Genomic DNA, 24,403 nt, shown 5'->3' on the forward strand with positions numbered 1-24,403 from the left:
CCCAGAAATGGGATGGAGCTGGGGAACTGGCACGCAAGCCAGCGGCGTGAAGTTATGCCTGCCAGCCTCCATGCTTGCCTCATCAGGGCCTAAACATTCAGCCCCTGGTTGCAGGAATGAATACCTCAAGGTTAGGGCAATGACATTTAAATATAAAGTTTCCTTTGTTCTAACACTCCCATCTAATCTTACAAGAGCCTTACCTCAATATACTTGTCACATTTTATTTCTGGTTCTCACATCAGCCATCTTGCAACCAACCTGAGTGAGATTGTCAATTAATGTTAAATTAGGGACAGTTAGGATGTGAGCCCTTGCCTAGTATTAGACTGCCTAACTTCATTCCTTAGAGGCCCCTACAGGCATAAAATACATTTGTCTCATTAAGCTGCACTGGATTTGAGATAATGTAGTGATGATAAGTAATTACATTTTATTCCCCATTCTTCTTCATAGGTGAATTTGGCGAAGTATGTAGTGGACGCTTAAAGATGCCAGGCAAGAGAGAAATCTGTGTTGCCATCAAGACCTTGAAAGCTGGCTACACTGATAAACAGAGGCGAGATTTCCTGAGTGAAGCAAGCATCATGGGGCAGTTTGATCACCCCAACATCATCCACCTGGAGGGGGTAGTCACAAAATGTAGGTCCAGTGGTGAGACTGAGCATAAAAGTTGCATGCATTCATCTAAAAATGACAGATGGAGCATCTATTGATAAATAACAAGGGAGAAGATCTGGAATACGAGTCATTAATCTTTGTGGCAGATTTAAATGAGTTTATGGTGTAAATTGACATTCTATCCTTAGACAGCTTGTATTAAGATTTGCAATGAAATTAATATCTAGGTCTATGTGGACCAGGATATTTTTGAAATTGTGACAGACTGGGCTGAGGGTGTCATAGGATAGGTGAAAACAGATGGCAAGGAATTTGATATTAAGCAGCAAAACTATTGTTTTTTTTTGTAAATAATACCAAAGATTACTTGCCCATGAGAGGATGAGAAATTATAAATATTCTTGCATGAGAAGTCCTTTCTTCCCCAACGATTGAAACAGTGAGCCTACCAGCAAAACAACAATTAAACATTACTGCTATGTTTACAGATGAGTTGTAACAGAAAATGATTCATTTGCGTAAGTAGTTGGCAGTAAATCTTTTTAAAAAGTATCATTTAAATTTGCAATATGTACAAGTTGACCTATTGTGTCCTGTTGCCTGATTCCCAATAGGCAGTGCCCAACTGTAATGATCCCAGCCTCCCTCAGCTCTGGCTTTTCTAATGACTGTCATTTAATAAAGCATTCATATCAGCTGCTCCTGTCTGGGTTTTGATAGGTACAATAAATGACAATATTTAGTAAACAAAAATGAAAATGCAAATGAAGCATCAAACATTCTTTTCAAGCTTGATTCCAAGCTGTCGCTTCAGCAACTTTTGTTCCTGACTTGAATACCAACCTGGCCTGCATTGCTGGGCTGCAATTTGCAATCACCTTTTTTTCTCACTGTCCTGAAAAGAACCATCTACTTATGGAAAACATAAATCATTCCTTGGAAATTCCTACAATAAAGTTTGTAATAAGGGCTAAAAGTCTGCTGTAGTACGGAGCTATAAAGATCCAGAAGGTTTTAAGTTCAATCTTTCATCTCTGATGCCTTAGCTGGGGTGGTAATAGAAAATATTCCAGTGGGTCTTAGCACCTGTAAACTGGAGAGGGAGAACTAATTCAGTCAAGTTTCCTGGTTCCATCCAGTGACTTGTACTGAATGAGTACAGGCCTGTGAGCATCAGGCTTGTATAGGATTATGCTTACCTGTGATTCCTCCCATAGCAAAATAGCCTGCTAAAACACACTGGCTTCTCTCACTCAGGAAGAATGGCTATTTGGATGAGGTGCTGGAGGGCTGCTCATACCTATTGAACCCCAAAACAAGCCCAATTTCAAAAGCAGGGAGAAAATTAGAGTCAGGGGGTGGGATGAAGGGAAAAGTATTTTTTTTAAATAGTGTATTAACAGAGAGTTATCCTCAGTAAGGAATCAGGAACTACCTGAATCTTTATAATGTTCAACATCACATTTGAATCTGAATGCAAGCAGTTTGTCTCAGCAAGTAAGCATAGAATAAAATTGCTAGCATGTAAAAGTTTACCCTCTCTTAACCTCTTCAGTGTTTTGGGCGGGGGGAGAGTGGTCAGTTTTTCCTTTGACATGGACTGTACACTGACAGTCACAGACTGGCCATGCTTCACGCCCAATATTCCTTCCAATCTCTGTCTATTTATCACCGTCACCAGAAAATGAATAACAGCCTTGGTAAATAGATGCAGCTTCAAAGGGGACTTTTGAATTCAATTTAGCAACACGTCATGTTCTAAAGAGATGCAATTATGATCCCACGAGTCAGGGTTAAAGTAAGGGAGGGAAAGCTGAGATTCTTCAGGCAAATAAACCCTGGAGACATGCTCCAAATTACACAAGACCTTGTAAATATATGGCTAGTAAGGGTTAATCTGACAGATGGTGTCTAACATGTTGTTCAATAAATCATCCAGACTACGATGCATCTAGGGCATAGATTTTGGCATTTTTAATTAAATTAGTTCCCTCAAGATAAATGATGGTACAGACAGTGTAATTCTCCATATCTCATTTTCATCTCATTAATGGAAGCATTTGGCAAGTAATTTTGTTTTTGTTTGAAACTCTAGGTAAACCAGTAATGATCATAACTGAATACATGGAAAATGGATCTTTGGATGCATTCCTCAGGGTAAGTCATCCATCAGACTCCGAAGGAAGTGCATTTTTCAGAAACAGTCACTTTCCAAAATGTTTGGACTTAATTGGTAGTTTACTGCATTATATGTCAAAAGTGAATGTGATTTGTATTGTTTACAGAAGAATGATGGCCAGTTTACAGTGATTCAGCTGGTGGGAATGCTGCGAGGAATTGGTTCGGGAATGAAGTATCTCTCTGATATGAGCTATGTGCACCGAGATTTGGCTGCACGGAATATTCTAGTGAACAGTAATTTAGTTTGTAAAGTTTCAGACTTTGGCATGTCCCGAGTTCTTGAAGATGACCCAGAAGCAGCTTACACCACACGGGTAAGGCAACATACACTCGCAGATCATCAGTAAGAAATTAGTGCTGGGAGCCCATGTATAATAATCAGAGTCCACAGGCAGAGCTGTGAACTCTTCTCCTAACTGATAACTGAACTCTCATCTACAGGGTGGTAAGATCCCAATCAGATGGACAGCACCTGAAGCAATTGCTTATCGCAAGTTTACCTCAGCGAGTGATGTTTGGAGTTATGGCATTGTTATGTGGGAAGTAATGTCATACGGAGAACGACCATACTGGGATATGTCCAATCAGGATGTAAGTTTATTTCTCATGGTCCTACTCTTTATATTGGGGCCCAGTAGTCCATGAATTTACATGCTTAAAGAGCTTAACACTGACTATCTTTCTCCTTAGATTGTACTCTTTTAAAATTACAGCTTCCCTTCATAAAGGTTTACAGCACAGGAGGCCATTTGGCCCATTCAGCTTTAAATTTAAAATTCTCTTCATTCTCATTTCTTCCTATCTCTTTAACCTCCTCCAGATCAATAACCACCTGAGAACCTCGTGTTCCTCACACTCTGGTCTGTTGTGCATCCCCATTTCTTTTGCCCCATCATTGGCAGCCAGCCCTTCAGCCACCTGGGATCCACACTCTGGAATTGCCCATCTAAACTTCTCTGCCTCTCCACCTCCCTTTCTTCCTTCATTACCCAGTTTTTAATCATCTTACTAAATGTCTCCTGCTTTGGCATGGTGTCCATTTTTGTCTGGTTACATCTTGAGGAATTTTACTACATTGTATAAATGCAAGTTGTTGTGCTTATTCTTAATGCTGATTACTGCCCAGTTACTTTTGTTGGAAAGTGCATGCCTGTGTGTAACCGAGGACAGGTCCAGGCATGACTGTAATGCTTTCATTTCCCCCACATTGGAACATGCTGTTGATATGCCTGGTCTGTGTTTTTATGTACTTGGGTGAGATACAATTACTGATCTGTTAGTGCTCAGGACGGCATATTGCATTCTGTGTCATTGCCTTCAGGAAAGTAGGGATAATGAGAGAAATCCAAGAACGGGTGCTTTGAATTGGAAGTAGGTAACTTGACATCTAATAAATAGTTTTCATATGAAATTAGCCTGAGTTGAAATCCAAGAACATGACTCTAATGTGGGAAAGATGGATCTAAATCATACACCTTATTGCAGGTGATTAAAGCGATTGAGGAAGGTTACCGATTACCTCCTCCCATGGACTGCCCAGTTTCCCTCCATCAGTTAATGCTGGACTGCTGGCAAAAAGAACGCAATGACAGACCCAAATTTGTGCAGATTGTAAATATGCTGGACAAACTGATCCGAAATCCAAGCAGCCTGAAAAGAACAGCAGTGAGTGAGAGTACAAGGTGAGTATTTAAAATGCTTTGGACAGTGTTATAATGTTATAGCTATACCTGAGTATAAAAGTAGATTTTAAATTCCCGTCTGCAAATTGTTTATTATTATTTCACAGCAACAGTGTACATGGAGATTGCCATTGTGTACTGTTTATTTTTAAAATTATAACTATTTCTAATAAATCCATATGTTCAGTCATGGGACTCATTAGATTGCCAGTAATTTTCATTCCTACTGCCACTAATCTATTGTGAGCTCAACCATCACCCACACTCTTAATCCCCTCAATCCTTCAGATACTCTTATATCCTTCATTCACAAAATGCTACAATATTAATAACTTTCTTTATCCAGAATTAATACAACAATTAAAAACAAGATTCAGCATGTAATTAGTGCAGGAACAGTTGTTTGTCTTGTATTAATGTTTCAATGGGCATTATCACTTAAATGTGCCTCATACCCAATGAACGATTGGGGTAATTATCAATTTGGCTTTTAATGGATGTCCTTATTGCACATGAATGCTCAGTGAGAAATGTCACTCGGCAGACCGGTCTTGCTGATGCTGCTATGTTGTGTAGCAGTTATATATTACTAGCTTACTAAGGCCATTATTGACCTTTATGTGATTTGAACAGGTAACAACCACCTTGGGGCCATTAGCTGGCATATCTTCCTTCAAACTGATTTAATTGTGGCAGGGCAGAGGCCCATCATGCATCCGCATGATGCAAGTTAATTATTCAGAAAGAAAGAAGTTATCCAGTCAAATACTTAAACTTGTAAGCCTGTCCTAAATCCCAACTCAGAGTACAGATAATAAATATTTAATGTCACAGTACATTATTCAACTGAATCGACTTTCGCCTTAGAATTCCTGCACTTCTGCTTCCAGAAGACACTAAACATGACAGAATATCATCAACAGAAGCATGGGTAAATTTATGTGCTTTCTTTCAACATAACCATTTAAAGTTTGCCAACAGTTAGGAGTATATGATTGTGATTGTGGACTGAATAGTTATTAAAATGATAATTTTGTTAAGTGATAATTGTCATAATTTAATTTAATTAAGTCATAATTGTGTTTGCTAAAATTACTTTCTGGTGTGATTAGTGTAAGTCACAGATTTTGAGTGAATGACAAATATAACAAAGCTGCTCAATATAATATGCACACTAATACTAGTGTTACAGTTTCTGGATTTTGGCTTTGGTAATAAGAATGGAAAAGCAGAATATTTTTTCAAAAGGCGTAAAACTTCAAAACGTTGATATTCAGAGGGACTTGAGTGTACTGAAAACACAAAGTTAGCATGCGGGTACTGAAAACAATTAATAAGGCAAATGACATGTTGGCCTTTATTGCAAGAAGATTGGACTGAAAAATAAGGAAGTCTTCCCTCAATTGTACAGGGCTTTGGTGAGACCACACCAAGAGTACTGTGTGCAGGTTTAGTCTCTGTATCTAAGGAAGGGTATACTTGAATTGGAGGCAGTACAGCAACGGTTCACTAGATTGGCCCCTGAGATGAGAGAGTGTGTAAATTGGGCTTATAGTCTATGGAGTTTGGAAGAATGAGAGGTGATCTCATTGAAACATGCAAAATTCTGAAGGAACTTGTCAGGACAGATACCGAGAGGTTGTTTCCCCTGGCTGGAAAATCTAGAACAGGGGGCACAGTCTCAGGATAAAGGGTCGACCATTTAGGACCGAGAGGAAGAGAAATTGCTTCACTCAGAGGGTTACGAATCTTGGGAATTCTCTACCTCAGAGGGTTGTGGATGCTCCAGCTTTGCATATATTTAAGACTGAGGTAGGCAGATTTTTGACCTCTCAGGGAATTAAGGGAACTAGGGAGTAGGCAGGAAAGTGGAGCTGAAGCAGGGCATTGGCCATGATTGTACTGAATGATGCAGCAGGCTTGAGAGGCCAGATGGTCTACTACTGCTTCTATTTCCTACATTCTTAGAGTGGAATCTTTAAAAGAAGGACTGAAATTCGATTTTAGCAGAGGCGCAAACAGATGATGGGTCACCTACTATAACTCTCACATGATTCCACCAAATTCAATCAAAAGACAAATGAGATTTGGCCTCTGACAGGCGGTGGCATTTGTTTTGCACCCTCACTGAAGTTCAATCTCAACCCCAAAGTCTTTCATGGTGTATATAGAGAAAATATTGGGACTTTTTAAGAAATTGAAGTTTTATTCTCCAATTGCTTACTGCCTGCTGCTGTCTTCATTATCTATTCCTTCCTGCCTTCTACCATCTTTTTGTCCTCTGACCTCATCCTTTGTCATCAAACAGTTAACAGTAGGTGTCCGTTAACATTAATCATAGGAAATGCACTGTTATAAAATTATGGAATGCACTCTGCTATCTGCTTTGATATTCAAATCCTTGAAAATAATGACAGCAAGAAGTATACAATGAGACAGGAGCAAGGGTGCAGTCCAATTAACAGAACATGATCTGGCAAATAAGCAGGATTACAAGACTGGCACTAACTTACAAAAGAGATAAATGAGAAAAGACCAGCTGGTCCACCCAACACGATCATCATGCCTCAAGCATCATGATTCACAATACTCCGACCCACCATAAGCCATGCAATCCCTTGGGAATGGGAAAAAATGGTTTATAAAAAAAAAAATGGCCAATTTAGGGAGGAAAGAAAATCAATAAAATTCTTCTCCAACACCCTTAACTGATCAAAACTTCAGGAGACCATCGACAGGATTTTTCCTGCAGGCTTCTGAAATCTGTTGTCAGGCTAAAGTGTATATTAAAAAGCCCAATCCCTGTGTGGGAAACTATCACTTGATGTGATTTTCCTCAAGGTGGCTAATCAATTAAGGATGGCAGGCGGCTCTTGAAGCTGGAAGGCCAATCAGAGGCCTCCCAGCTTCAAAGCAGCAATAGGCTGCAGTAGGAAATAAATTAGGGAGAGGGGGCATTAAAATGGAGGTGCCTCTCCAAATTTTAAAAATTTAAACAAAAAAGTTGTTTTTTGCGTTGAGGCCAATAGTGTGGGTAGGAGGGGTGTGGGGCGATTGGGACGGGTGGTTCGGAGGGGAGGTCCTGTACAGGGCAGCCTGTAGTTGCTAAACGCTCAAGGCAGGGAGGGTGTCTAGGCATGCCTCAAGCTATGGCCTCTGCAGCATCTGCTGCTCAGAGACTGCCTCCTGGCAGTTAAACTGGCCCCCACTGCCTCCAGGAGCCTGGAGTCCATCAGGACTGGCATCCTTTAATTGCGCTTAGCAGTTCATTAACAAGCCATACAGGCCTGCCATCATCCCACTTCCATGAAAATGGTCCAGGAGCAGGTTAAAGCCTGGGAATAGGTGCGCAAACCAGTAATGCCGTTGTTAATGCCTGTCCACCCCCAGTTGCAGCCCTGGCGGGGTTTAAAAATCAAGGCCACCACTTGCACGCATGTACTTTGTATTCCGCCTGAAATTAGTCCAGCTCGCTTTTGAAGGCATGTAGCAAATCAGTTCTCAGTGTGTGAGCCAGCAATTTGTTCCACAGGTCTACCACAGCAGCACATTCGCTATTTGCAACAGCTGTTTAACATTTATATCCACTAAAGTATAGATTATAGATAAATACTGTGCACGGATGTACTTGCCCTGACTGTTTTTGCTTAAGATATTTCTTTTTTTTTTTAAATACAGACCCTCCACTGCATTATTAGACCCAGGCACACCTGACTTCTCAGCTTTGGGATCTGTTGGTGATTGGCTTCAAGTTATCAAGATGGACAGATACAAGGACAACTTTACAGCAGCAGGTTACACCTCCCTAGAAGCAGTGGTACACATGAATCAAGAGTAAGTACCAAGGTGTTAAATACAGGTCAGAATGATTTTCAAGTGTATTTGCCATTAGAGTTTTAATGATTTTTAAAATGTTACAACCTGAACACTGGAAAGTGGGTTATACCTAAAAATTAAGCCACTTATATCACACCTGTGAATATCCACAAACATATTTTTGCTCACTTAACCCTTTCCTACTGTTGTACACGTATTTAATGTTGATAAGTTTCCTTTAAATTTTGTCTTTTGTTTTTGCAGTTTCCCTTTAAGGGGCTGCCTTTTAATTTGTCCCCTGATTTGTTAATTTAGTTTATTTGGTTTTGACTCAAAAGAGTTACAAATAAGAGTTCAGTATCTCTGATTGTGTGGTCAAGTTTACAGCATTTGGGCATGGATTTGAATCCAGTTCAAGCTGATAGAATGGAAAGGCTCTTGAATGATGTCTGTAAAGATCACACTGGAAATATGTCTGAGCAGCCTTAACCCAGATCGTGGTATAAGTTAAGAGCACAAACTATCCTAATTGGATGCAAATGGACAATCTCATTCATAGATCATAAGGATGGCAGGTGTGTGTGTTATTCTGAGTTTTGGACATAGTCATTAGAACATATTTCTCTTTCCAGTTACCCTAATGCATTTGATGCTGAATACTCATTGGAACTGGGAAAGTTCCATTCCCTGGCTCTTATACCCCTCAGCTTGTTAAGAAGGACTGCATTTATATAGCACCTTTCATCTTATTTGGTCATCCCAAAGTCATAGAGGTCTACAGCACAGAAAAAGGCCCTTCGGCCCATCAAGTCTGCACCAGTCAATCAAGTACCAAACTATTCTAATCCCGTTTTCCAGCACTAGGCCCATAACCTTGTATGCCATGGCATCGCAAGTGCACGTCCAAATACTTCTTAAGTGTTATGAGGATTTCTGCCTCTACCACCCTTTCAGGCAGTATGTTCCAGATTCCCACCACCCTCTTGGTGAAAAAGTTCTTCCTCATATCCCCTCTAAACCTCCTGCCCCTTACCTTAAAGCTATGCCCCCTGGTTATTGGACCCTCCACCAAGGGGAAGAGTTCCTTCCTGTCTACCCTATCTATGCCCCTCATAATTTTATACACCTCAATTATGTCCCCCCTCAATCTCCAGTCAAAATATTTTCAGGGAAAATAACCCCAGTCTATCCAATCTCTCCTCATAACTAAAACTCTCCAGCCCAGGCAACATCCTGGTGAATCTCCTCTGCACTCTCTCTAGTGCGATCACATCCTTCCTATAATGTGGATTCCAGAACTGTATGCCCTAACCAGCGTTTTATACAGTTCCAGCATAACCTCCCTGCTCGTATATTCTATGCATTAGCTAATAAAGGCAAGTATCCCATATGCCTTCTTAACCACCTTATCTACCTGTCCCACTACCTTAAGGGACCAGTGGATAGGGCTCTACCATTCATCATGTATTCCCACGCCATGTTTGTCCTGCCCAAGTGTATCACTTCACACTTATCCAGATTAAATTCCATTTGCCACTGATCAGCCCATCTGAACAGCCCATCTATATCCTCCTGTAATCTAAGGCTATCCTCCTCACTATTTACCACCCCACCAATTTTCATGTCATCCCCGAACTTACTAATCAACCCTCCATTCAAGTCTAAATCATTTATATATACCACAGATAGCAAGGTACCCAACCTTGTCCCTGTGGAACCCCACTGGACACAGGCATCCAGTCACAAAAACAGCCCTCGTTTATCACCCTCTGCTTCTTGCCACTCATCCAATTCTGGATCCAATTTGCAAAATTGCCTTAGATCCCATGGGCTCTTACCTTCGTTATTAGTCTTCCATGCGGGACCTTATCAAAAGCCTTGCTGAAGTTCAAGTAGATTACTTCAAATGCATTGTCCTCATTTACACACCTGGTCACCTCTTTGAAAAATTCAATCAAATTGGTCAGATGTGACCTCCCTGTAACAAAGCCATGCTGACTGTCCTTGATTAATCCCTACCTCTCCAAGTGTAGATTAATTCTGTCCATCAGAATTGCTTCCAATAGTTTCCCCACCACTGAGGTTAGACTGACTGGCCTGTAGTTCCCTTCCTCCCTTAAACAGTTGACAAGACCGAGGGCTTGTCCGGGATGCAGTGCATTTCTTGCATTCTTGTATTGTGGGGGGCCAATTTGCACACAGCAAAGTCCCACAATCAGCAATGAGATCAATTGTCAATTACTCTTCTTTTGGTGGTGTTGGTTGAGGGTTAAGTATTTTCACAAGACACACGAAGAATACTCTTGCTCTTATTTAACTACTGCCATGGGGTGTTTCTTGTATACCTGAGAGGATAGACATGGCCTTGGTTTAACATGGCATCTGAAAGACCATACTTCTGGCAATGCTACACTCTCTCAGTACTGCCTTGAAGTGTCAGTCTAAATTGTGTGTTCAAGTATGCAGAGGCAAGGGTACTACCACTGAGCCAAGGCTGACTTCTCAGTTCAAAGTTTCACTTAAAGTACACTGACCTGATCTCAATTGTGCTGCAACCATCTTACAGTTACTTGGTGTAAGGTATTGTCCTATCCTCCTTTCCCAGAATTAATGAGTGACCTGACAAGCTGAAGGCACCTCCTATATTGTTGAGGTAAGGTGAGGAGAATGACAATGTCATTCAGCCTTCAGTTACCTCAGGTACATAGGTTGCAGAATCTGAGTAAATAGCCTGAAATTGCTTCTTATTGAGTATGATTTGGCAGAAAATCCAGTACCTAGGAGTTAAAGAATGCTGTGAGATTAAGTTTACTTGCAAGTTTTTCGCAACTCCCAACAATGTCTACCAGTACAAAACTCCTGGTGGTACCTTTAACGACCATCAGCATTGAAACTCCAAATAAAAATATATGTTGGAACCCTGGACCCGATTTGTTTGGGTAGAATTGGGATAGCCAGGTGTTGTTTTTGTTTTATGAATAGGACATATGCTTTGTACATGGCCAATGTTCTGACTTTTGTCTTCCATTATTTGTCACCACAGTGACCTGGCACGAATTGGAATCACAACAATGGTGCATCAGAGCAAGATCCTGAGCAGTGTCCAGGGAATGAGGGCCCAGATGCAACAGATGCAGGGAAGAATGGTTCCCGTCTGAGCCAGTGCAAAAACTAAATGAAATTATTTTACCTCATCCATGCACTTTAACAGGAATAAACTGCACTTTTTACTTCATTATTGCCCTTTGATATAAGGATATTTTGTCAGCGGTTTTGCCTGATTTGAGGACAGATTGCTGAACTTTATGACCACTGTATGGCAAATATAGAGACCTTCATCTAAATAAGAGGAAACTGGATCACATATATATTTGCTTCCAAACTCCTGCATCTCTTGGATGAAATCTCATGAAGGAGCCAATCTAATAATTACTATCAGATTTCAGTTTTTTTTAAAACAATCACTGGATTGAAGGTTACTTTTAATTTTCTGGGCTTGCTAATGAAGGACCAGTATAAACTGATTTGAAGCTCTCCAAGGCATTCCAGTCGAGACAGCCTTGATTTAAGCAATGAATTGATAAACAATGAAGCCCTTATAATGACTGCATCCTACGGAGGTTTCTGTAAACTGCCAGTATGTTCTTCCAATTACTTGCTGAAATGAGCAGGCAGCCTTGTGGATTACCGTTTGAACTATAATGAATTTAATGTAATGTAACTTCTAGTGGTTCCCGACACAAACATCATGGAGATTCCTTCCATCAAGAAATGTCTAGTTAGATGTTTGGAACGGAGACCCCCATACTTTGGCTAAGGAACTACCAATTTACAGTCCATTTGTGTGCTGAAGGGAAATCGCTCCAACCAATTGCAAAAGATAACAAGGTAAAATGAAACTTGGTCAAACTCTAACTGAGTCTTCACAAGTATTATCATTTGAAATTAGTGTTATGTGGAGATTGCTTTGAATAATGGCACAACATGGATTCCCCCCTTCCCATCAAATCAATTTTCTCCCCCTGTTCCTTTGCTGAAAGTTCTGATTCATGCTGGATATGGTTCGACAGGTTCCCAGCAGCCTTGTTACACCTCAGCCGAGTGGCATTAAGTATTAGCAGCCTATTTGACCAGGAGGGAGGAGGATTTCTAAAAAAGCCCATTGAGCTGCTTATAAATGGTGACAGGAAATGTGACAGGGGAAAGATTTAAATCTATTGAAATCTTTCCCTGGAAGCAGTGCTCTCAGATCCACATTCAAGACTTGGCCAATTGCTGTAGCATGTCTCTGGAGCCAATTTTATATCCATAATGATATTTAGAAAAAGAGCCTATTTTTGTACTATGAGCTCATTCAGTTGCATCCCGCTAGGCTCTCCACATTATGGGGTGTTGTACCTTGTTAACAACAGCAGGCAAGCTCATCAGGTGAAACTGGGCATTGCACCAGACTGAACTAAGTGCTATGTAAATAACTTCTCAGTAACCACAACACAGTGAAAGTGTGATCATTTCCAATTAATGGAATGTCACATGGGCTCAGCCCTTATATTTTTGCAAATTAAATGTCTTGTCAAAATTAAGTTTGATTTCCAATATAATAACAGCATTAATTCCCACTTACAAAAGTAAAATACTACAGAAGCTGGAAATCTGAAATAAAAATAGGAAATGCTGGAAATACTCAGCAGATCTAGCAGCATCCATGGAGAGAGAAACAGAGTTCATGGGCAGGATCTCCTGGGCAGTGAGTGGGGGCAGGGCCCGCTCGCCGGCACGTAAAATGATGTGGGATGACGTCGGTGGAACTCCTGACGTCACCTTGCGTCATTTCCATTTTCAGGTCAGCGGGGGCGCAGCCGAGTCAGCTGTGCGCCTGCTGACCTGTCAACGGTCTATTGAGGCCATTGAAAAACTAATTAAGGTCATTAATAGACCTGCCCATCCAACCTTAAGGTTGGCGGGCAGGCTGGGAGTCCTGGCGGGCTTCGAAAAAGCATGAAACCTCATCCACAGGTGGGATGAGGTTTCATGAGGGTATTTAAATTTTTATCCAATCTTTCAATAAAAGTTATGGACATGTTCCAACTCATGTGACAGTGTCACATGAGGGGACATGTCAGGGAAATTATTTATCATTTGTATTAAAAATTTTAATTCTGAGCCGATCTCCCTGAGGCAGCTCTTAGCCTCAGGGGGACCTGCATATGCGCGAAAGAGTGCACTCCCAGCTGAGGGAATCCCCCCCACCTCAGCCCACACAGGGAGTGCATAGCACTTCCGAGCAGATGTTATGCTGGGCTGGCCTTAATTGGCCCGCCCATGTAAAATGGGGGCACCGATCAGAGGCGCGCCGGCCCACACCTGCTCCTGCACCCCCCCACAATGGGGGGAAAATTTCCCCCATGTTTCAGATACATGACCATTTATCAAAACAGGGAAAAGTTAGTTATGTTTTTAAGCAAGTCAGTTTAACGTTTCAGGTCCTTTCATCAGAACTGGGAAGATTTAGAAATGTAATAGGCTTTGAGCACGGTTACTTTAAACCTGTTACATCTCTAACTTTCCCCAGTTCTGATGAATGGTCATGTACCTGAAACATGAACTCTGTTTCACTCTCCATGGATGCTGCTAGATCTGCTAAGTATTTCCTGCATTTTCCGTTTTTATGTTGTTACAGGCAGGGGAGAAATGATAGTGTCAATCACCTCTTGATTGACCGAAGACAACATGTTTGTAGAAAGGAAGAAAATGTTTTAACTCCAGAGTGCTGTTACTGTCAGGATCGGACAAATGATAGGTTTTCTCGCAAGTTTTAAAATAAATTTTTTATTATTCAACACCCGAACGTATACACACAACCACACCCACTCACTCACGCACACATGTATTCAAGGAAAAATTGTGATTACAAGAGGTAGCATGCATCTAGATCTTAAACATTCAAGAGTTCTTTGATCACACTTGCTTTTTCCTGGGGCGAAGACTTGAGAAATAATGCAAGCCTGTAATCCTTTTAGTCCACTGAAGAAAAGCCTGGAAGTTTCAGAAGATGGAATTACCATGGTTTATCACTTGCAGCAACAAATTTCTCTTGGTCCACTCTAGTTGAGGTGCAATCAAAGCCCTGTATCAAAACCTTGGTTTGTTTCCTCAAATGGAGGGGTCAAGGCCAACCCTATGTCTCTGCCTACTGTTGGTTCCTAGTCAGTGTCTTGTTCTTTCACTGGTCTGGATGTTTCTTCTTTTTCTGTTCCAAAAATATGCCTTACTATATCGGAAACCTAGGGCAGCATATTATATGGGGGGGGTGCTGCGGGGGATGGGGTGTGCAGTCGGCTCGCAGGCTAACTTGGGAAAGTGTGGGACTTACGCACCTCACTGGGGAGGAAGTTCCCTTCTCGGGAGCTGTCAACCAATCCGATTGGCGAGCAGCTCCATTAGTCCTGCCAGCACCAAGAGCGTATTAGTGGGCACTGTCGGGACTGCAGCCAGGAACAAGAAGAAGGCCTATGGATCCTGGAGCCAGGTAAGTCTGGGATCTTGGGTGGGAAGGGTTTGCGTGGGTAGGGAGGTAGTTGGGCTGGTGTGTTTTTAAAAAGGCAGGTGGATAGGAAGGACCGGGCGGGGTGCTATCTTAGGGACTGACCCCTGGAGCGCAAAGGGAACCCATCCCTCCCCCCCACCCTCCCGCCAACGCCCTAAAGATAGTATCCCGCTTCCTTCCCGCCCTTCTACAAAATTGGCATGGCCTGTCCATTCCTGCCTGACTGCCCACGCCAACCATTTTATGGCATGGGCAGCATATTATTGGGGTCAATTGGCTTGTTAACTAATTATTTATTTAAATAGGTTGGGCGGGCTGCCGATTTCAGCGCCAACCCTCCATATTAAGGGGGTGAGCTCAAGGATGGGTGGGAAGGTGGTAGAGGCACTTAAAATCCAGCCCATAGTTTCATAGTCATGGTTGTAGTCCAAAGTGTTTCGAGTTCTGATGAAGAGTCATACAGACTCGAAACGTTAACTCTGTCTTCCTCTCCACAGATGCTGACAGACCTGCTGAGTTTTTCCAGCAATTTTAGTTTTTGTTTCAGATTTCCAGCATCTGCAGTATTTTGCTTTTATCCAAAGTGATTCTGTCTACCGTCCTCACAAAGGGTTTCTTTGGGGTCCGAGTTTCGCCCATTCACATATCATCATGATAGAATAGGGTTTTATTTTGCACCGATTCTCTGGATTTCAACTCTGAAGTCAGAAAGTCTGCAAGCCATATTGTGAAAACCATTTCTTTAATTATTTTGAGAAGGGTAGCCATTAAGCACAGGAAAAGCTCCTTTGCATTTTAATAACTTCTCAAAGATATGTCCAGAAAGATCATTTGCATTTTAGTGATTTGTCCATACATGGAGATTATCTCAGGGCTTTTGTAGTTCCATGCATATTGGCAGGAAAGAAAAAGATCACCTGACCTCTCAATGCTATTTTATTTAAATTGTCCATTCTGAATTTATTCTTCATAATCCATATTGTATTAGTGTAACAATATCAATTTCCATTTGCTTTTGTGGAGCTGTTAGATAATTTATGAAATTGTTACATAATTTTTCCTAATTTTATAAATACATTTGTTTTCTTTTCCTTCACCATAAAAATATTTGAGAGAAAGATGTATTATATTATTTGCAAGTGAACAAATTTAGGTCACTCACCAAAAACCCAGATAAACTCAGTAAACAAATAAGATGGCTTCATAACATTACTTTGTTCTCCTCTCCCAGAGGCATTGACTCTTTACTGTGGTATTCCATTGCTATTTGGTGCTTTCCAGCATCACACCCAAGTGACCATTCTTCATATGTGAGCAGCATCAGGCTACTCAGGGAGATGACACAAATACTTTCCAGAAGGGTTCATTAGATGATAATCAAAAACAGTTGATTTTTTATACTCCATAACTGAAATAAGCAGAGACCAGTTACCACCGTGGCTGAGGTCAACCAAAAAGCACAGATCAGAAATCAAATCCACAGCACATGTTCCAAATGGCTCTGCTGTTTTTACCAGCTGAGCCATTGGTGGAACCAATTATTTACATTTAAGAGGAGAAACATTGGAGCTGCTGCTTTGACTATTTTCAATGGAGAAGTAACTTACAAAGCACTTAACATACCTCAAGTCTTGGATTTCCATCGAGAGCAAGATACCTGAGGAGCTTTAACATGCAAAAGTTCAGAGGAGCTGGGGCTGGATGTATTTCTTAAAAGTAAATGGCTCACCTGAACAGTAAAAACCCTGATTTAACCAAATGCATCATTCAGTATATAGCATTAAAAAATATCAGATATAGAACTGCAATTTGGAGATTATTGCAGACAGAAAGGGAAGGAATTAGATCTGTGTAAAATGTTTCTCTACCCTCTATCTCCCACCTTTCATTTAACCCACATGAAGTTCTAGAAACTCTGCATCACATTCCTCAGTTATATTCCTTTCTCCAGATGTTTGCTCAGGCTGGGCTTGATGTTACTTAACCTCAGTGTCCTATTGTACTTAACCTGAATAAACTCCACATCATCTCCAACAAAAGAGGCTGTCTATTCCTTCCTCAAATAACACATCCTCTTGCTAGATTCCATAGTCCTGGCAGCTTAGTACCTGCATTTGAGACAAGACAGATTCTACTTTACAACTAGGTATTAGTAAAAAAAATCCTTTAAGGAATTGCTTACATTAATCCACAACTGTTTTTGCTGCAATAACAGAATCATGAAAACAGACAAACATGACTTGTGCACATTGTGATTAAATGTAGTGACTTTGATTGATGACAATTTAGGGGATTATATGTAACTGATAAGTGTTTCCAACAAACAATATTCTATAAATGCAAAATGGCATGGAAGAAAATTAATGCTAAACTAAATAAAATTGATTTAATCTTCATATATGACATGTAACCAAATTGTTATATTGTGAAACAATTAAAATAAATCAATTATCCATCGCTTTACTTTAGAACTGACTCAACTGCCTAATCAACCTCAGCATGCAGCCACTGGGAACTCCGAACTATAATGAACATGGAAAATTCCGCAGGACCTAGTCCCACAAAGATCAGATCCAAGGAAGGAACTCAGCTCTCAAAGCATTGGCTTCAGACAAGCCCAAATTCAAAGCAAAAAAATGATCTCATGCTTTAAGTATATAAAGTTCAGCATCTGTTCTGGAAAATCACTAGAGGAATGTACTGTGTAAGATAACTAACCTTTGTGGACTTCTGCATGTCACTGCTGCGCCTAGTGTGACAACCTGTTCAAAATACTATTAGGTATGAATAATGTATGGAATCTGTTATATAGGAACAGATCCCTGGACCTTTCACTGAGCTGTGTGCGTGTATTTTATTGAAGTAGCATTTCAAAATGTGCCATTGGAATTTACCATTGTTTTATATACATTTGATAATGTCAGAAAATTCTCAGTCATATTCAACAGTCTTGGTCATTTTCTTTTCAGACCATTTTTCTAGAGACTGAACAGCTTGGTGTACACTTTTGTTATAATATGTGAAAATATGTCATCATTCTTTCAACATTATCATAAACTGCAACTGATATTTTCAATTACATGTCACATCCTTCTGTCTTGAGCAGTGTTCTTCTTAAATGCTAATTTTAAGCAAATGACATAGATCTATTTTTTGTATTCCTGCTTGGACCTGATTGGGTATATGCAAGACTGTGGTCTTATGAATAAAAGTGTACAGCATATTTTAATTTAGTTCAAACTGGAATTCTTCTAACAGCCCAATATTTTTTCTTTTGTACCCTCTTTTGATGAGTTAGGCATAGATTAATTTTTTTGTTTTAATTTTTTTTATTTGAATTTTAGGTACATGTAATTTATGTCATTTATTTATGGTCTTGAGAATCTTTTTGTACCTAGTTTGTACATTGTAAAATAAATAGTTACAAGTGCACGGGAAGTGCATTTCAAATAAAGTAGTTACAGCACAATTCTTGGCCTGGGAGAATTATTATTACAGATTGGCATCTGCACTTTGATTCTTTGCAGGGCAAGTTTCCACTCTTTTCTGGGCTGCTAGTGGCGGTGGTGGTGGGAGGAGTTAGGATTTAGGCATTGTTGAGTTAAGAGAGGGAGCAAAACAAGAACATAAAGAAACCTTTCCCCTCATAGGGGAGTCAAAATGATGAGATATTAAAGTCAGGGGCCATTTAGGAGGGAGAAGGTTCAGAGTTCTTCGTGGTAAGAATGGTAGAAATGTGAAACTCCACAACAAAATGCAGTAGATATGATCTCAATTCATAGGGCTGAATCTTCTGGCTGATGTGCGATTGGCCAGGATTTTGAGGGGCCTGTGCGAACTTCGGGTCAGCGCACGGCCCAACAGGCAGGCGGGTAAGTGATTTTTACAAACCTCATCCAGTGGCGGGATGAGGTTTGATATTGGAATTAAAAAATTGTAATAAAGTTTTTGTGTATTTCATTAACATGTCCCATCTTGTGTGACATTTTCACATGAGAGGGGACATGTTAATGATTTTTTTATTTTTCAATTTTTAATGTTTCACTGCCTTTCAGCGATCTCCCTGAGGCAGCACTTTACCTCAGGGAGATGTGTGCTCTTTTGTCCACCTGCCCCCATCGGGGGACAAGCTGGGTGGGTATTAATTGGCCCGCCCACTTAAAATGGCGGCGGGGCCCGTTTCAGCAGTGGGCGGGCAGCCCACCAGCCGCCGAGTCGGTCGGGCCCGCCCGCCCATCAAGGGCAAAATCCTGCCCATAATTACAAATCTGAAATTGATAGAGTTTTGACAGTCAAGGCTATTGATGGATGTGGAAGCATGGCAGGTAAACAGAGTTGAGTCATAGACCAGCCATAATCTCGTTGAATGGTGGAACAGGCTCAACAGGCTGAATGGCCTACTCCTGTTCCTGTGTACCTGATCATCCCTTTTGTCAATGAACTTCATATGTCACAGGTAAACAAAGAAACGATTGAAGTCTCCAGCACAGAAAAGGGCTGTTCAGCCTATCATCTTCTTTTGGTAATGTAATCCAAACCATATCCCATAGTCATGTATCTCTCCTGCTTCAAATATTAAAAGATATAGTAGCCTCTGCCTCAACTACTCTCCATGGGAAAGCACTAAATGTTCCAACAGCTTTATAAATAAAATTATTCTCTAACATTTCACTCACAGTGACAATTTTAAATTGATGTCTTGTTATCACTAGTTCCCCAATCAGAGAAAATAGTTTTTCCTTAATCACTGTCAAAACTCTTCCTAATTTATTAAATCACTGCTCAGCTTTCTTTACTTCACTGGCATAGTCCTGGTAACATCCTGGTGAATCTACATGACAAGTTCTCACTTTAATGTCTACAATGGAGTACACAACACTGAATAATAGTGTAGCTATGATCTAACTATTGCCTTACACAAATTTATCATAACTTTTATTACTCTTGTATTCTAGTTTTAAAATTCCAAATGCGAATGGATTTTTTTATTTGGCTTTACCTGCACTCGCATTTTCAAGGGTTCAGTTTTGCTTGTTCACATTAGTTAATACAGCATAATCTGGGATGAATCAGCCAAACCAAAGCAAAAGGTGAGTGAATTTTCAGCAAAAGACGAGGGAATTTTAATTGTAAGTTAGTTACATCCAAAACCATTTACATCATCTTCTCTGAAACTTTTTATGCTGGTTCAAGATTTAATTCACCCAAATCTGCTGGCCACCACCACCCCCATCTTCCAGAGTGATACCTTCTCATAAGGGTCGCTAAACTGTAAGTGGGAAGAAATCCCTGCATAAATCCCTTCTCACTAATCAAAGGGTTCTGAGGGAGATTGAAGCACTCCAACCCCTGTTAATACACTGGCTGAGGTTAACCTGCAGTACAAGTTTAAGGAGAGGGTAAGAGTGCAGGTTAGTGACGAGGCCGATTGCTATTAAGAAATTAAAGGAAGGGACAGTGTGTGAACGCCATATTGCACCAAAGAATCATATAAGAGTAGGGAAAATTGACAATAGGGCAAACTTAAAGGCTTTGTATCTGAATGCATGTAGCATTCAGAATAAATCTAATGAGTTAAAAGCGCAAATAGAGATAAGTAGGTATGATTTGGTGGCAATTACTGAGACCTGGTTACAGGGAGAACAGGGTTGGGCTTGAATATCCAAGGGTACTCAGTGTTTCAGAAGGATAGGCAGGAAAGAAATGGAGGTGGTGTAGCTTTGTTAGTAAAGGAATAGATCAGTGCTCTAGTGAGGAATGATATAAGCACTGGAGAGCAAGTCGTAGAGTCAGTCTGGGTAGAAATAAGAAATAACAAGGAAAAGAAGTCCCTGGTGGGAGTACTCTGTAGGTCCCCAAACAGTGGTTTAGCAGTAGGGCACAGTATAAACCAGGAAATATTGGGAGCATGTAAGAAAGGCATGGCAATAATCATGGGTGATTTTAATATGCATATAGACTGGACTAATCAAATTGGCAAGGGTAGCCTAGAAGGGAGAGTTCATAGAGTATATTAGAGATTGATTCTTGGAGCAATATGTGTGGAACCAACCAGGGAGCAGGCTATTCTGGATTTGGTTTTGTGTAATGAGATGGGATTAATTAATGATCTCATAGTAAAGGATCCTCTAGGGAAGAGTGATCATGGCATGATAGAATTTCAAGTTCAGTTTGAAACCGAGAAACTTGAGTCCCACACTAGTGTTCTGGAGTTAAACAAAGGTAACTACATAGGTATGAGGGCAGATTTGGCCCTAGTGGACTGGGCAGGAAGACTACAAGGTAGGACAGTTGATGAACAGTGGCAGATGTTTAAGGAGATATTCAATTCCTCCCAAGTAGAATATATCCCAAAGAGGAAGAAAGGTGGTAAGGGGGCGGGGGCGGGGGGGGGGGTGTGGGGGGGAGGTGGGGGGTTAGCATCCATGGCTAAGCAAGGAAGTTAAAGGTAACTTAAAGGCAAAATCTAAGCCATACCAAATTGCAAAGGTCAGTGGCAGGCTGGAAGATTGGGAAAATTTTAAAGATCAAGAAAGGGTTACCAAAAAAATAATAAAAAGAGCAAAGGTAAGTTATCAAAGGAAACTAGCGCAAAAAGTAAAAACTGATAGCAAAAGCTTCTACATGTATATAAAAGGAAAGAAAGCAGCTAAAGTGAATGTTGGTCCCTTGGAGGATGAGAACTGGGGAGCTAATAGCAGAACGCAGAAATAGCAGAGACGTTTAATCAATACTTAGCCTCAGTTTTCACAGTGGAGGACACTAGTACCTCCCCAATAGTAACAGGTAGTGCAGAGTATATAGTGAAGGAGGAACTTAGAACAATCACCATCACTAGAGAAAAAGTACTGAGCAAACTGTTGGGATTAAAGGGTGACAAGTCCCCAGGACCTGATGGCCTACATCCCAGGGTCTTAAGGGAAGTGGCATCCAGATAGTGGCTATAAAATTCCAAAATTCCCTGGATTCTGGAAAGGTTTCAGTGGATTGGAAAAATGCTAATATAATGCCCTTATTCAAAAAGGAGTGGAGGTAGAAAGTAGGAAACTATAGACCAGTTAGTTTAACATCTGTCGTTGGGAAATTGTTGGAATCCGTTATTAAGTAATGGGGCATTTGGAAAGTCAAATGCTATCCTTCAGAGTCAGCATGGTTTTATGAAGAGTAAATCATGTTTGAGTAATTTGCTAGAGTTCCTTGAAGATGTGACAAGCAAAGTGGATAGTCGGGATCCTGTAGATGTAGTATATCTGGACTTCCAGAAGGCTTTTGATAAGGTGCCGCACAAAAGATTAATACACAAGGTAAGATCACACGGAATTAGGGGTAATATGTTAGCTTGGATAGAGGATTGGCTAACCAACAGAAAGCAGAGAGTCGGGATAAATGGGTCTTTTTCTGGATGGCAAGCTGTGACTAGTGGGGTGCCACAGGGTTCGGTCCTTGGGCCCCAACTATTTACAATCTATATTAATGACTTGGATTCAGGGATAGAAGGCACTATAGCTAAATTTGCAGATGGCACCAAAATAAGTGAGAAAGTAAGTTGTAATGAAGAAATAAGAAATTTACAAATGGATATGGACAGGTTAGGTGAATGGACCAAAATTTGGCAGATGGACTTTAACGTGGATAAGTGTGAGGTTATCCATTTTGGTCGGAAGAATAAAAAGGTGACATTATTTAAATGGAGAGAAACTTCAGAATGCTTCAGTGCAGAGGGATCTGGGTGTCCTCGTGCATGAATCGCTGAAAGCTAGTATACAGGTACAGCAGGTAATAAGGAAGGCAAATGGAATTTTGGCATTATTGCTAAAGGAATAGAGTATAAAAATAGGGAAGTGTTGTTGCAATTGTACAAGGCATTTGTGAGACTACACCTGGAGTACTGTGCACTGTTTTGGTCCCCTTACTTGAGGAAGGATGTAGTTGCCCTGGAGGCAGTTCAGAGGAGGTTCACTAGATTGATTCCAGAGATGTGGGGCTTGTCTTATAAGGAGAGATTGAGCAGCTTAGGCCTATACTCGCTGAAGTTTAGAAGGATGAGAGGAGATCTAATTGAGGCATATAAGATGCTAAGGTGGATAGACAAAGTAGACGGGGAGTGGATGTTTCCCCTTCTGGGACATTCTAGAATGAGAGGCCATAGTTTTAGGCTAAGGAATGGTAGATTTAAATCAGAGATGAGGAGGAATTACTTTTCTCAAAGGGTGGTGAATCTGTGGAATTCACTACCTCAGAGTGCAGTGGATGCTGGGACCCTGAATAAATTTAAGGAGGAGATAGACAGATTTTTAATTAGTAATGGCTTGAACGGTTATGGGGAGAGGGCGGGAAATTGGAGTTGAGGCTGAAATTAGATGAGCCATGATCGTAATGACTGGCGGGGCAGTCTCGAGGGGCTGAATTGCCTTCTCCTGCTCCTAGTTCTTATGCTCTTATGTTCTTGTACATGGATATGAATCAAACCTATAATTTAGATCTGTATGATTCAGTTAGTCCATGACAACCTGGGTGAGACAATGGAGAGACAAAGAGCAGAATCGTCCCAGAATTGCACTAAGTGTGGTAGCGCGCATGAGAAACGATGGGGAGAATTTTCTTCCCGTCGTGGCAGCTGAGCAGGTGTGGGCAGGCGCACAACCAATCGCTATCCGCAATTGGCGGCACGTGAAAGAGCGCAGAAATCTCCCTGAGATGCAGAGCTGCCTCGGGGAGATTACTTTGATTGTCAAAAATTTTAATAAAGAAAAAATACATTTTTTAGACATATCCCCTTATGTGACAGAGTCACATGAGCTGGGACATGTCAATGAACTATAATAAAGGGCAGAATTTTCCCCCATTCAGGGGTGTGCCGCCACTTTACGTGGGCGGACTACTTAAGGCCCACCCAGCATCACGTCCACGCAGAAGCTCCCTGTGCAGGGGAGGAATCCCTAAACCGAGAGTGTGCTCTTTCACGTATGCACATAAAAGAGCGCACTCATCTCCCTGAGGCTAAGTGCTGCCTCAGGGTGATCAGTTGTGCATTTAAAAATCTGTAAAATAGATTTAAAAATCCCTGACATGTCCCCTCATGTGACACTGTCACATGAGTTGGGACATGTTCATAACTTTTACACACACTTTAATTACATTTTTTAAAACCTACATGAAACCTCATCCCGCCCGTGGATGAGGTTTCATGCTTTTTCTAATTCCTGCTGGGGCTCCTGGCCTGCCCAACAACATTATGGTTGGACAGGCAGGTCCATTAATTAATTTAATGACTCTGTCAATGGCCTCAGTTGGCCATTGACAGGTCAGCGGGCGTACAGCTGATTTAATTGGGGCGTGGTGACATTGCAAGTGCCGCCCGACATCATCCCGCGTCATTTTACGCGTCGGCGAGTAGGAAATCCTGGCCAAAATGTCTTATTCAATTTATAAACACTTCATGAGACCTCATCCTGACCGTGGATGAGGCTTCATGATAAATGCAAAGGCAACCTAGACTCTTCGCCTGCCCGCCAACCTTAATTAGTTTTTAAATAGCCTTAGTGGGCGCACAGCC

The 24,403-nt window shown here is 41.0% G+C and overlaps 1 protein-coding gene across 2 annotated transcripts in view; it reads left to right on the plus strand.

Annotated features, from left to right (window-relative positions):
• Positions 1 to 18,316, plus strand: part of LOC121290404 (ephrin type-A receptor 4) — a 135,463-nt gene extending 117,147 nt beyond the window's left edge. For both annotated transcript variants that reach the window (XM_041210832.1, XM_041210842.1), the window contains 8 exons: positions 457 to 642; positions 2,717 to 2,778; positions 2,907 to 3,116; positions 3,244 to 3,393; positions 4,288 to 4,484; positions 8,163 to 8,318; positions 11,344 to 12,188; positions 17,317 to 18,316. In XM_041210832.1, coding sequence (XP_041066766.1) covers positions 457 to 642; positions 2,717 to 2,778; positions 2,907 to 3,116; positions 3,244 to 3,393; positions 4,288 to 4,484; positions 8,163 to 8,318; positions 11,344 to 11,458 — 1,076 coding nt within the window. In that variant the 3' untranslated portion in view covers positions 11,459 to 12,188; positions 17,317 to 18,316. The remainder of the gene's footprint in view (positions 1 to 456; positions 643 to 2,716; positions 2,779 to 2,906; positions 3,117 to 3,243; positions 3,394 to 4,287; positions 4,485 to 8,162; positions 8,319 to 11,343; positions 12,189 to 17,316) is intronic.
• Positions 18,317 to 24,403: the final 6,087 nt, after the last annotated feature.

This window comes from Carcharodon carcharias, chromosome 2 (genome assembly GCF_017639515.1).
Source record: "Carcharodon carcharias isolate sCarCar2 chromosome 2, sCarCar2.pri, whole genome shotgun sequence".
Taxonomy (NCBI): Eukaryota; Metazoa; Chordata; class Chondrichthyes; order Lamniformes; family Lamnidae; genus Carcharodon; species Carcharodon carcharias.